General features: G+C 36.8%; 1 protein-coding gene across 1 annotated transcript in view; it reads left to right on the top strand.

Moving 5' to 3' along the window:
- The window catches only part of LOC103110789 (prolow-density lipoprotein receptor-related protein 1-like), a 56,654-nt gene extending 43,734 nt beyond the window's left edge, over positions 1 to 12,920 (top strand). Inside the window, exons 22-31 of the mRNA XM_016186801.2 lie at positions 439 to 657; positions 1,259 to 1,442; positions 3,237 to 3,438; positions 3,526 to 3,690; positions 3,877 to 4,077; positions 5,236 to 5,785; positions 6,197 to 6,322; positions 8,037 to 8,147; positions 9,817 to 10,053; positions 12,382 to 12,920. Of these exons, the coding sequence (XP_016042287.2) occupies positions 439 to 657; positions 1,259 to 1,442; positions 3,237 to 3,438; positions 3,526 to 3,690; positions 3,877 to 4,077; positions 5,236 to 5,785; positions 6,197 to 6,322; positions 8,037 to 8,147; positions 9,817 to 10,053; positions 12,382 to 12,920 (2,534 nt within the window). The remainder of the gene's footprint in view (positions 1 to 438; positions 658 to 1,258; positions 1,443 to 3,236; positions 3,439 to 3,525; positions 3,691 to 3,876; positions 4,078 to 5,235; positions 5,786 to 6,196; positions 6,323 to 8,036; positions 8,148 to 9,816; positions 10,054 to 12,381) is intronic.
- The last annotated feature ends 1,706 nt before the right edge of the window (positions 12,921 to 14,626 follow it).

Here is a 14,626-nt window from a genome sequence, read left to right as displayed (position 1 = left end):
AGAACATCAGCTAAGTATATGGAGAACGGGATCATGCTGCATTCTTCCCATTGAGATATTATTTCTCCAGTCACTATCAAGGCATTACTATAGCAAAATTAAAACTCTTGCCATTATATTGATAGGCCAGTCTTAGCTAAAGCAAGAATAAGTGTCTTGAGTTCTGACACTTCTTTCCTGTCTACCTACCCCCAAACCTTTAGTTGTAAGTATATTTTTTAAGTTAAGCTAAACATGCCTTTATTTTGAGTATCACCAAACCATGGGTATTAGCTTAACCATTGTATTGAGGAGAGAACTATTTAGATACTGGTTACTGACTCACAGTGAAAGTATTGAGAGAGCAAAGAATATTTTATTTTCTAATTCCTTAGCTAGTGCAGGGGACCAAAGTTCTCATCCTATAAGACTGCGTTGAAAAGAGCTATTATTCTACAGGTACTGAGCCAATCCTGCTCGTGGCAATTCGGTTTAACCTGCTCCTCTATGGACTGAGGAGCTTGAAAGAAGATATTCTGGAAACTACAGACAAGAACCTAATTATTATCTCTATTGACTATGATTTAGTGGATCAGAAAGTCTTCTGGACAGATCTCAATGCAGAAAGTATTCAGTGGATAAGTATGCACACCAAGAAGAAAGGGATAGTGGTGAAAGGTGATGTGCAGGCTTTCAATTTGTCCTTGCTAAATACACATAGCATGAAGAAGACAATGAGGTGCCTATTTGGTGGTGCACCTTGTTGAGTACACATGTTACAATGCACAGGAACATGGGTTAAAGCCTCCAACCCCATAAGGGGAAAATCTTCGCAAGTGATGAAGCAGTGCTGCGGGTGTCTCTCTGTCTCTCTTCTTCTCTCTCTCTCTCTCCCCCTTCCCTCTTGATTTCCCTCTGTCTCTCTCCAATAAATAACTAAGTATTTTTTTAAAAGAAAATGGCAATATATGACTACTATCATCCTAACAGACTCTTTTCTTAACTAAAAAGTGTCACAGCTTGCTAGTTAGAAAAGATGCTTTGCCAACTCACTGCCAACATGAGAACCAACCTAGCTGTCAACCAGTGGCCAGAATTAGCAGTAATTATTCTTTTACAAATAGAGATTGGAAGCATTTTAAAGATGGTTGCTCTGATGGAGATACATATGCCAATTAGAAAGTGAATTAGTAGACCAAATAAACCTGTGAGTGAAAAATCTAGTAAAAAAATGAAATCTAACATAAGACTATAAGTTAAGTTTGTTTCCTTTACTCAGGGATAAAGTCAAACTGTATAGCAGTTGACTGGATTGGGAGAAATCTCTACTGGGTTGATGGGACAGATGGCCAGATCTTGGTGATTCAGTTGACTGCTACTTGGAGCGGAAAACCTGAGTACACAGTTGTCTTCAATGATGACTTGAATCAACCACAGTCCTTGGCACTAGATCCCCTAAATGGGTGAGTATAGGTTTCAAAACCCCTGGACAGATTCCTTATGTTATTTCTTCTTAGTTTTAACCTCCCAACATATAATGAGTGAATAGAAACCTGACTTTACTTTAAATCTATGTTGATGTTGATCAACCATACACATTACACACAGCATAACTTTGGAAATTGGGGAGAAGTCCTTTATTTCAGTAAAGTGAGATATAAATGTGCTCACTTGGTGATCAATGCCTTTTTCTTGCCACCAGGGTTATCTCTGGTGCCCATCGTAATGATGCTATTGCTCCCTGTGGCCACTTTTCTTTATTGATAGAAAGAGAGAGACATTTGTAGCCCTCTGCCATGACTTGTGAGGTTATCCCCACTGCAGATAGGGTCCAGAAGGTTGAACATGGGTCCCTGATCATGGCAATGTCTATGTTTTACCAACTGTGCCAGTACTCTTCCCCCAATGCCTTTGTTTTTGTTGTGGTTTGGGTTTTGTTTTGTTTTTTGTTTTTGCCTCCAAGGTTATCACTGGGGTTGAGTGCCTGCACTAATAATTTGCTGTCATTCCTGGCAGTCAATTTTTCCTTCTTTTTTTTTAACCTTTTATTTTACTTGGTAGGACAGAGAGAAATTGAGAGAAAAAGACATTCCTATAGACTTGCCTCACTGATCCTGAAGTGTCTCCACTGCAGGTGGGGTGTGGGGGCTCAAACTATGGTCCTTGAACATAGTACTATGTGTGCATAACTGGGTATGCCACCACCTACCCCCATGCCTTTTTTAAAATAAAACAAATGTACCTTTAGTGGATAATTTTCTGACTTTAAAATGGCAAGAGGAAGGAGAAAAACTATATACAATATAAACTTGGTGATAGTGGTGAAACAAAATTGTGTTGAGGTTTAACTTGGGCTATTCTGTCTACAGTTCATTTTATCTGCAGAGTCAGGACCTATGTAACAGAGCTGAGGCCTCCACAGGATGGCCATGTGTGTATCAAATGTAAGGACAAGATAGCACAAAACTCAGGACTTCAAGGTTTACTATGTTGATCTTACTCATATGTGAGATTTAAGAGACAAAGTAAGGAAACAGGGTGAAACATATATAAGCTTTTAGCTGGTGTCTGCAGATCTGGGGTGAACTAGAGGGGAGAGGGCTAAGGAGGATAAAGGCATAGGAAGTCTAATGCCCTATCATGGAGCAGATAGCACTTTGGTGGTGGGCAGGGCATGTTAACACATATTTGGGGAAAGTATGGAACTGTACCCCTGTAATAATAAAAGACTTGAAATACAACACGTCCATAATTAAAAATATAACAATACAACACAAATTCAGGAAAAATTAAATAAATGCTGTCGATGTTGGATGCCTTCCTTTGCTTTTTTCCTTCCCCTTTGATGGCCTCCAGTCAGGAATCTGCTAGCATAATTCTTAGTGCATTGGCGGTACCTAGTTCTCAATGTGTTTCAATGACTTGTGACCAAGAATGAAGTGTGAGATGCATACTTGCACATGGAACTAGTCTATTTTATATCCCCCCCCAAAGATGACAGACTTCCTGGATGTTTTCCAGATATGAAGTTAATACATTCCAAGACTTCTTGCACAATTTTCAGGAAACTTTATCCCAAAAATGATGACTAAATCACTACAAACTTTCAAAGGGACTATTCTACTGTGTCACATGTAAGCTAAAGGAATAGAGTATATTTATGTTTGAGGGGGAAAAAAATCACTTTTTAAGGAATGAATCAATATTATTTTCTATGAGCAAATACTTTGTTTTAAAGCAGAATTTTATCCACTTAGGTTAATGTACTGGTCTGAAATTGGAAGTGAACCTCAAATAGAACAAGCTGGAATGGATGGTAGCAGCAGAAAAATACTCATCAGTCAAGGTCTTGGATGGCCAACTAGTATAACTCTTGACCAGTCAAGTTGGAAGATATACTGGTCTGATGACAAATTTCACTGTATTGGCTCTGCTAACCTAGATGGTACTGGTATTAGTGTGAGTGTTCTTTTGCTGTTAGCTTTGTATAAAATTTCATATGTCTTGTATAAAATTCATCCAAGAATCCTCACCTTCCCGTTTTAGACATTGCAGCTAACACGAATTAAGAGTCCCTTTTCAGTTGCTGTGTTTGAAGATGATGTTTTCTGGTCTGAAACGAAGACAAGGACCATACAACACATGAGGAAGGCCACAGGAAAGGGCAGGACTGTCCTCATCAAGCGTTTTGAACAGCCTTATGGATTCAAGGTGTATAGTGCACGCTTCCAAATACTCCCCTTAGGTCTCCCCGCAAAAGACTACAGTTCTCAGCTTCACAAAATACAAACTGCAGGGACATCCACCTATAATGATTGAAAAAAAAGCCAAATTTTATTCATTTTATATTTTTAAAAATTAAAGAATGCATAAGGACTTCTAGCTATTTTCTTCCAGATAATGCATGAAGTGCTACAGCCTAGGTCTCTTAATCCTTGTCTGGACACTGGGTGTTCTCACTTGTGCCTTCTGAGCCCACAATCCAAGGGAAGCTGTTATTGCCCAGTTGGATTTCTGCTTGCAGATGACGGCGTCAGCTGTGTTTCTCCCCAAGAGTCTGCATATCTATTCCTTGTATTCCCTACAGTTATTGCACAGGTACCATTCTGCATATTTACATGTCTGTGGCTGGGCTGCATTCCACTTCATACTTAAGAGTAGTCCGAATTTTCCATGTAAAGTTAGACATATGTCTTTCCCTTTTAGCATTCCTCAAATACATTAAGCCTTTACTTAAAATCACCCATAGATTTGGGGAAGCTGACTTTAAGTGAAATAATGTAGAACAAAACCAGGTGTTCAGATAATGTCAATGTTATTACCAGTTCAGTGTTGGCTGGGATTGGTTTTCTTGCTCATAATGATCCTAAACTAAAATTAAGCTGCTGTACAACTTAAATTTAGATATTCAGTTTGCATATTTGAAGATATCTGACCAAAACAAAATAACTGTGAAATGAAGGTCACTTTATTCAAATTCCCTTATATTCCTAATGCATTAGAATATAGTGAGATTGGGGGTCTGAAGCTATGATCAACTTTGTTTAGTTGTTCAATAAATTAGCTGATAAGTAATTCCAAGTATGAGAAGCTCAACTAGGTTCTAGCCCTGTTTGATTTTTGGGGGTGGTGGGGTGGTGGTGGGAATAACTACATTCTCTTTAACTTACTTACAGAGTGATAAAATATACTAACAAACAAGTAACACTTAGCTTCTACCATCGAGGGGACTAGTTAGATTGACAAAACACATTTCCGGATGGAAGACTCACTTTAGTTTTAGATCTTAATAGTAAAGTCTCTTAAAGGGGAAGATTTTTTATCAGAATAGTTTATCTTCAAAACACATGAATTTAAGGAATTCTAAGTAGTTGAAACTCCAGGGAGGGTGAGAAATAATTACTTTACGCTTTATTTTTTCTGTATCCAAGACCTTGCATGTGTACATTTTCACCAATCAGGTTACTTTTTCATTCATGTAATGAACCAGAAAGAGAGAGAAGGAGAGAGGAGGAGAGATACCACAGCATAGAAGCTTCCCCCATGGCCATGGTACCTCCTATGTGGTGCCAGGGTTTGAACATCTCTCTGCCTTATACATGGCAAGATATGCATCTTCCACAATGAGCTACCTACCTCTCTGACATTATTTTCTGCTTAAAAAATAAACAGAACATAAGGAAATCTGAACTCTGTATTGTAACATAAATATAAAATCAAGATAAATTAAACTCACCTGTACTATGTTTTCCATAGATATATCTGAAGAATCTAGGAGCTTTACCAGGACAAGAAGCATTACCAGAACATAGAATACTTCCCTTTACCAATGTGAACCAGCTTGCATCAGTGGACTATCTTATCCAGGAAAAGGCTCTCTACCTTTCAGAGTTGAATACTGGTGCTATCAGGTTACTGAGTCTCAAAGAATCTGGAAAGCTTTCATGGAGGAAAATCTTATCTGTAGAGGGGAAAGTGATTGACCTTGCGGTGGACTGGTTGAGTGGAAACTTATATTGGATTGACAGTGAGAATCCTCATATCAAGGTAGCTTCTTCAAAAGGACAGTCTTCCATTGTCTTGCTCCATGAAAATCTCTACTACCCAACCTCTGTTGTGCTGTACCCACCAACTGCAGTCATGTGCTTTGTGGACCTGGATTCCCAAAATGATGGCAGTCCTGGCTCTAGTATTGAGTGCGCTTCTATGGATGGCAGCAGGAGAAAGGGGCTGTGGCAAAAATCCCAGCTTCCTGTGGGACTGGCATTTTCAGATACAGGGACCCAAATATACTGGGCTGATACTGGTAAGCAATTGTAACATAATCCTACTAAATATGAGTCTTAGGTACACTGGCCAGAGAAAAGTAGTGATGATCTTTTCTTTTTGTCTGTCATAACTTTAAATAACTTGGGGGCACAAGTTTGCTTTTTTTTTTTCTTGCATACAATTGTTCTCCATCCTGAGTACTACATAATAAATAGCCTATAGAGTCAGCAATTTTCTCTTTATGCAAGATAAAATGGAGAATGTACAGAAATATTTGCCCATATGTATTGGTTATCACTGTTGTTATAGAATGAATGAATGAACAACTGACCATCAGAGGATATATGACAATGTCTTCTTAGGGGGGAATTAGGGCAAAGCATAAAAAGCTACAGAACATAGTTTAGTTGCTTGGGTTAAGTAAAACTAACCAGACCTCTCTTTTTAGGGAGAGGACTGATAGAAAGTATTTATCTAGATGGCTCTGGATACAGAGTAGAGCGCAGAGGAATTCAGGGTCTTAACCTCTTTACATTTGGTCATGGCATGATGTACTGGACCACAACTGGTGACAGTAAGCCTAACTCTATATCTTATATTCTGTGTGTGCTGGGTTTACACTTAGTTATCTAAAGAAAATTTCCTAATGCTTAACAATGATATTTCTGCAGTTTCTTTATTTTGGGAAAAATAGTTAAGCAATTTTTATAATCTAACATACATGTCTAGCAATGATTCTGTGATTTGGAGGAAGTGGACATCTTAACCTATTTATTTATCCTTCATATTATTATTATTATTATTATTATTTGTGGGGAAGAGAGAGCACATTTTTAATCGAAGGGTTAATGGTTTACCATTGTGGATACATGTGTGAAATTTCTCAATTTTCTGCAAAACACTCTCACTCCTAACCAAGATCCTTCTCTAGCATCACGCACCAGGACTGGAAAGCCCACCTCCCGCCAGAGTTCTTTGGTGCAATACACCAAACTCAGTCCAAATTATACTTTGTGTTTCCCTTTTCTGTTCTTATTTTTCAATTTCTGTTCGTAAGTGAGATCATCCCATAATCCTCCCAGTGTGTTATCTACTGTGCCACTTCCTGGACCACAGGAACTGGATTTGGTTTTATTTAAAAATATTTATTTATTAGATACAGTCATCATTTTACTTACTTCTGTTCTACCCAAGATTTCTGACTTTCATATGAAATTCTCTGTTTTAGAAGAAACCATAACATAGAACAGAGAGAACTGGTTCAGGGGTTGGAATAAGCCACTGCACATGCTCCATCAGTTAATAGCTATAATATCTGTAAAAGGATAACTGTCCCTGTTTCAACTGATTAAATAAACATGTAAATCTTCAGTGAATTGTAGAATATTTTATACTTGCAGGATATTCCTAACATTCAAAGAGGTTGAAATCACAGTGCTATAATATATCATTTCTGGATAGGGTTCAGGCTTCACAAAAGTTCTATTTAAAAAATATCTCTTTATATTTTTCTAAATGCTAGTCCACTGACCAGTTGGCCACACTGGAATTGCAAGGAGAAATTGTCAGAACCTACCTCAGAGATGTCAGTGTATGTATTAGTCCTATAGCAGCGCTTTGCCATCTATTTTAACATGGCTGCTGTTAAATATAAATTATTTTCAGAAATCTTGTTCTAAAATAATGTTTACTTACCAATTTAAATGACTACATTTAACTATCATACATGCTTATTTTATATTTTTAAATATGTAAATGTGTGTGTTTGCATAATTTAATAGTACTTTGTTTTGGATGGAAAATTAGGAAGAGCTTTAATAGGAAGATTGTCTCTTTTGTAAAATTCTTAGTACTAAACCTGAAATTTACACTGATAAGTTACAAGTTTCATACCGAGCAATGTTTGTTACCCTTGGAAAGTCTCTCAAGATAAAGTTTCACTTTGGGGGTATTTGGGTGGTAGTGCAGCGGGGTAAGTGCATGTGGTGGGAAGTGCAAGGACCTGCATAAGGATCCCAGTTCGAGCCCCTGGCTTTCCACCTGCAGGGGAGTCACTTCACAAACAGTTAAGCAGGTCTGCAGGTGTCTATCTTTATCTTCCCCTCTCTGTCTTCCCCTCCTCTCTCCATTTCTCTCTGTCCTAGCCAACAATGATGACATCAATAACAATAACAATAACAACAACAACAACAAAAAAAAACAACCAGGCAACAAAAGGGAATAAATAAATAAATATACATTAAAAAAATTCACTTTGTTAACAATTGTTCATGGGATTTTTGTTTCAGCCCAAGTCACTAAAGTTTGGTACAGCAAGGCAGAACTTTCAGAAAACTGGTGGTTTCAAATAGACCAGAAGATTGTGGATTTGAAATTTTATAGTTATCTTCAACAGCAAGGTAAGTAATATTGCAATGATTATGACAACACTGAAGTCTACTGCATTTCCTCTTGGAGGGAATGTTTCAACCTGCAATATTCCTTCAAATATGTTTATGTTTCCTATTAAAATTAAAAGATTTATCTGGAAAGTCATATATGTGCATACCTCACTTGCCCTTGTGCAGCTATGTAATATATATGTATATATATGTATACATATATATATATATATATATATATATATATATATATATATATATATATATTTGTAGTATATAAATAATACTACTTATAAAGGCCCAACAATAATTTGGAATTGAGCTTGGTAGACTCAGGTTCTATTTTAAGTTTTATTATTGTAGTTTAAGTTTTGAGTGTAGTAATCAAACTCCTCTCAGCTTTAAAGTGAAGTTAGTCTTTATTTTAGTAATTATTGGGAGTCAGGCAGTAGTGCAGTGGGTTAAGCACATGTGGCGCGAAGTGCAAGAACCGTCGTAAGGATTCGGGTTGGAGCCCCCAGCTCCCCACCTGCAGGGGAGTCACTTCACAGGTGGTTTGTGGGTGTCTGTCTTTCTTTTCCACTCTCTGTCTTCCCCTTCTCTCTCCATTTCTCTCTGTCCTACCTAACAATGACAACATCAAAAACAACAATAATAGTAACTACAACAACAATAAAAACAACAAGGGCAACAAAAGGGAAAATAAACAAATATAGTAATTATCATTTGAATCTACTTGTGTGTTAATCCTTGGAGTGTCAACTTAAGAGTGGCCATATATATATTTTTTTCTATCTTCTTTATGGACTTTTCTCAAATGAAGTGCTAGCTGATTATTTGGAAAGTATGCTAATAGGCTCAACTAAAGTAGTAACAAGTTTTATATGTTCCATTTTTAAATTAGGACCAATAGTGTGAGCTTAAGCAGTTAACCACACCAACTCCTACTGTGTGTGATGAGTATATTAGTCTTAAAAGAACCACTGTTCTAAATATTATAAATTAATGTTAGTTATGCCTAGATTCTTGCTATATTAGCACTGTGGAGAAGACCAACTTCAGGTTCTTCACTGTGGCAAACAGTAACAACAATCTATTATAATTTATTGCTTAAGTTTGAGAACCAGAAGAAGAGTACTTGTCACTGCAATGTGGGTTTTGTCTGTAATACATACATGCCTATTTCAAAATTTCTGGAATACTTCTACTTAAAAACCTCACTAGAAGCAAAAAATAAGCTAAAATCTATGAATAACTATGGTAAATTTATAAGTGACTGACTTAACCAGCCTTTTAGAGGGATAGTAGAGACCACAGTGTGTATGCTTTCATCTACAAAGTTTTAATTCCAGGATCCTTCTAGTTGTTGGTTGGTGTGAGGCAGGGTCGGGGAGGGGTAGGGAGGGATCATAATGGAGGCTTGGAAGAGCCAGAACCCACCTCAGTTTCTCTTAACCAGTTTTTAAACATCTAATGCCTCCTTATCCATGAAGAAGAATCAATAGTCCCTTGGCACTTACTTGAATTAAAGGAATTAAATTGAGAAAGTATCTGCTTTAAGCACACATCTGAGTCTTATAGCTTTATATTATAACTTCGGTATTCTATTTACAGAAAGTTCTTAGAAGAGATTTCTGAGACCTAACTCAATGTTTTAATTTGGGGTGGGGTGGGGGAATATCTACAGGTACTAACGGCTGTTCAAAAGACAATGGAGGATGTAGCCATGTCTGTTTACCAAACCCTGAAGGACAAATTTGTAAATGCCCTAGTGGATACTACTTGGATCATAAAAACAAGTGCATTAACGTTGTCCAGTGTTCTGTGCCTTCAAAATCCTGTGGGGATGGTCAGACATGCATCTCCATGGAGCAAATATGTGATGGCCATGCTGACTGTCTGGATGGATCTGATGAGAATGACTGTGAGTAACTCCTACCATAGACCCACTATTAGAGCTAGAAGTGACTTACTTTAGGTAATAACTAATTCTGCAGTAGTCTTCAAGCTTTTGTCCTCTGATTGTCTACTTTTATTTGCACTGTGGATTCTGTATGTTTAATTTTTTAAATTATCATTGCTTCAACAGTGGTTTACACATATTTTAAGATTTCAGCAGTATAGTTTAATATGTGCATGTGTGTCTATAACTCAACACACTAAGGAATCTTTTAACAAAATAATATAAAGCTTTTAACTGTGGGTTCTTGAATATTGTGTAAATTCCTTACAAAACGCTAATGTATCCTCTGATTCAGCTTTGGAGTGGGTCATATGATATTAAGCTCCAAAGGACTTGATAGTTTGTTTGCTATCTGAAAAAATGTCTCTTTAAGTAGCTCTGATTCAATTGCTCACAGGGTAAAACCAGAGGAAAGTTTGGACAAAATATTTGACCTCTCTTGGTGTTCCTCCATTTTCACTCTGGAAATAGTACTTTGTACTTCATGTGGTTGTTGAGGAGTACATGTTAGTATTTAAGTGCTAGCTATAGACATTACTGATAGAAACACAGTGCCAAATAGTGTCTTCACGGAGAGGTGTGATTAGCATCAATTAATTGAGTGATCAAAGTATCTAATTCTGCTGTAACCATTGTCCCCTAATTCTATAGCTTTAATTCCAATGATGTCCCAGTGGTGTGACCTATGGAACTGAGGACACAATGAAGTCCAGACTGAAAATGGTCAAAACTAGTAAAGAAAGAGATTTGAAAAAGGAATTTTTCAGTAAAAGGTTCTCACTGACTTCTCATTCTAAAGCCTCATTATTCTAAAACGTGGTTATCTGCAAGACCTGTAACTCTGATCACTTCATCTTAAGATAGCAAAAATTATCAATTTTGACACCTCTCCCCCCCCCCAAAGTAGATTTTTGTGGTTAACCAAATGAGGATAATTTGTTGAAAGCCTTGTGTTGGTAGAAACTCAAGGTAGAACTATTATTAGTCATCTGTACCATTTGATTTTAAAACCAACCCAGAAGCATAGCATACCTTCACTTTCTCTCCCCTTACTAATTGCCTAAACCAAATAAGTTGGCTCTGCTTCCTATTTCACCATGTTTTTTTTTTCTTGGTCTTTGGGTAGATTGGGGGGACTGGCTCCCCACTGGGTAAACCCTTCTGTCAAAGGCCCTAAACTTCCATCAAAGGCCCACAGGAGTGGAAACACTCCTCTGACAATAGCCTAAGGTAGAGAGAAGAAGTTTTTTATAGAAAGAAAAAAAAGGGGGGTAGATGGCTGCCAGTAATGGTGGATTTGTAGTGCTGGCACCAAGTCTCTGCAATAGTCTGGTAGCAATAAAAACACAAAAATTAAAAAAATTAAAAGAAAACGAATTTTTAAATTATTATTAATAGCTGTCTTTCCTCCAGGTAGTTTGGTTTGTAGTGTTAATATCAAATACAATACTTATGCTAACAGTAATGGAGAATATGATGAAGTAAACACAAAATTTAATTCTTGGATTCCTGTTTGATTATAACCACCCTATAACCATTCTCTGTCTTAAATGTATCTTCCCTATCACTAAATTTGGTTCAGTATTTATAACATTAATATAACAATATGTGAAAATAAATAATTACAGGTTATCATACATCTTAAAGGTAATTTTAGTGTAGACACTCGCTACATTGTGCTGTCACACAATATACAATATAAATATTTAGAGAATAAAATGTTTTTAGAACTGATGGAATCTACCTTGTCTAAAACTGCATAGTAGCATTTAAAAATAGAAATCAGTTTTTCTACTAGCAAAGTGGGTTTATTCAGAAACAACAACAAAAACATTTGTAAAGTGCAATTTCATGGCAAGACACATGGTATTCCACAGCACCCCCTTAAGTATCTGCACCCCCTTGTAGCTCCTGGGGAAAGACTTCTGGGGAAGATACTACTTTCTTCTTCCCATAGTGACATGGGAGAGTCATCGCTTCCAGTCACTGTGTATGTTGGGACCTTCAGTTTGCTGAGTTTGCATGCATAGTCACTCTCTGGCCTTATTTAAATAGGCTTTATGCATATGGACTTTCTCTGTATGCTAAATGGATTCCTTTGCCCCTGAAACCAAGCATTTTAGGTCCCTTAATAAATGCTATTTATTACTATTATATTATGTTATCATTATTATTATTGCTATCTTTCTTTTGACCAAAAGTAATGGTAATGATTTTGATTTTAGATTCAGATTTATCTTAGCTGACTATACATACATGCATCCAAACTCAGATCATCTGTTTCTATAGGTACTTACTCAGACACAGGATATCAAACACCAAAGCCTAGCAAGCCATCAGTTGGAAAAAGGGTGACTTCAAAAACCATCCTACCCCTCCAGGCTGCTAAGTCTAACAAGGCTCAATATCTGGTTCCAGAAGACATGAGTTATCCTGTAAAAATAACACTGACTCCACTGACTTCTGCCAGAGAAAGCAGGACCCCAGAAACCAAGGGAAGAGAAGCATCTGCTCACCTCAAAGAGGCACAAGTCACAAAATATTTGCCCTGTAGCAGTGATTTCTGTAATGGGAGGGGCATTTGTACAATAGAAGGAGAACTGAGAATATGCCATTGTCAAAAAGAATATGGTGGAAAGTTCTGTGAGGAAGCAGCCCATTCACCAACCCTTGCCTACAGAGCCCTCAGCTTAACCATAGCCTTATCAGTTATTCTGGTGGCTCTGGGAACATTTGTTTATCTCAGAAGAGGACATGAATTACGAAGGTGGGTACCTACTAGTGCTATGTGGATTTTAGTCTATAGAAAACTCATGAAGGAAGATTAATATTAATGAGGCTGGAGGTATGAATCTACATTACAAATTTATCCTTTGAGGAAAGATTTCAGGTGATGAAGCCTCACTGACTAGATAACTATAAAAATAATTGTGACTATCTCCTTGAGACTTGGGACAAACAAAAGTAAAAGACTCTGTATGTGCTGGAACATGATGGTGGAAGAGGAACTAATGGGGTCGAGTTGTTATGTGGAAAACTGAGAAATGTTTACACACAAACCATTAATCCCCCAATAAATAAATTTTAAAATTTAAAAAAAAATTGTTTAGGGTATAAGAACTTTATGCAAACTAGTTTGCCTCAATAACAAGTCATTGCAGAGATAACAATCTAAAAATAAAGCCATGCAATTTTCCTCCAGTGAGGCAGAGACAATATCAGTAATTACTCGGAGGAGATATTTGTTATAAGGGTATATTTGTTTCTTGGGTTCTCCATGGCAAGCACCACACATTGGGTGCGTTATACAATAGGAATTTATTTTCTCATACTTCTGGGGGCTAGGAGTTCTATATTAGGGTGTCTGAGGCCTCTCTCCTTGATTTCAGGTGGTCATCATCTCTGTGACTTTGCATCGTCTTCTTTCTCTTTGTGTGTCTCTGTTGTAATATCAGCATTTAATAAGGAAGTGAGTCAAATTGGATTAAATTCGAAGATCTCTAATTGATTAAAGACCCTAACTAAAGTTAGTGCACTCACATTTTGAGATACTGCTAGTTAGGACTTCAACATAGAAATATTGCTCTGTAGCTCAGTCTATAACAAACAGGAGACAAGTTTTTTAAAAATTAAAAAATCAAGAAAGACTAAAAAAAAAATAACTAAATTTTCTCCAAGAACAAAAGTGTTATTAGACTAAATAAAAAACAAAAATATTTTTATGTTGTTTGACAAAATAAGATTTATAATAGAAAGACTTAGTAACTGAAGAAACTGATTTCATAAACATTGGAGAGGGCCATTAAGTAGCAGGTGTATGAAGAAATACTATAGAAATGACAATATCTTTAAAGTGACATCTCTGTCTGGATTTAACAATATAGACTATAGAGAGAAGAAGAATCCAAGTGAATCAATGTAGCTTTTCCCAAGATAGCACTAACATTAGCTAATTGGTTAGCATTAGTGAGAATTGAGATGGTACCTGGGGCCTTCTGATTGCCACCGTAAGTTTTTCTACTTTCTCATGTTCAATTATTATTTACCTGTTATTTGATTCAGTTTTTATTGATTAATTTCCTGGTCTCCCTCAATTGATAAGACAGAATTTTTGGTAGTTAGTGGATACTTAACAATAAATCATAATTGACACACATGTTGCCTGTTCTAGGTCAAATGGAATGAGAATTCTCTTACTTTATTCAAGAGACAATTAAAACAGAGCTAGTGAACAAGATAGACCTCCCTAGTACATGCCCCATTGTAGTTTCTAACTCAAAGAACAACTTTATAGCTGTTTTAATTTTTTTTCTAGAAATAGAAAAGTCTCGTCAAGAAATCTGACCAAGCATGAGGAAAGTGATCAAGAAGAAGAGACTCTAATGAACAGCAAGACTTTTGTGAATGAAGTTCATGATGAACAGGTATATGGTGATGACCTGCAAAGTCTCTGAGGAAAATAGATGCTAAGATACAATTAAAGAAAGTCCCTTCTAAAAATATCCTAGTAGGATTTAGGTGGGCAGTGTTAGCT

Source organism: Erinaceus europaeus, chromosome 2 (assembly GCF_950295315.1).
Source record: "Erinaceus europaeus chromosome 2, mEriEur2.1, whole genome shotgun sequence".
NCBI classification, from domain to species: Eukaryota; Metazoa; Chordata; class Mammalia; order Eulipotyphla; family Erinaceidae; genus Erinaceus; species Erinaceus europaeus.
Note: the sequence above shows the minus strand (reverse complement) of the source record. Positions and strands in the feature narration are given on the sequence as shown.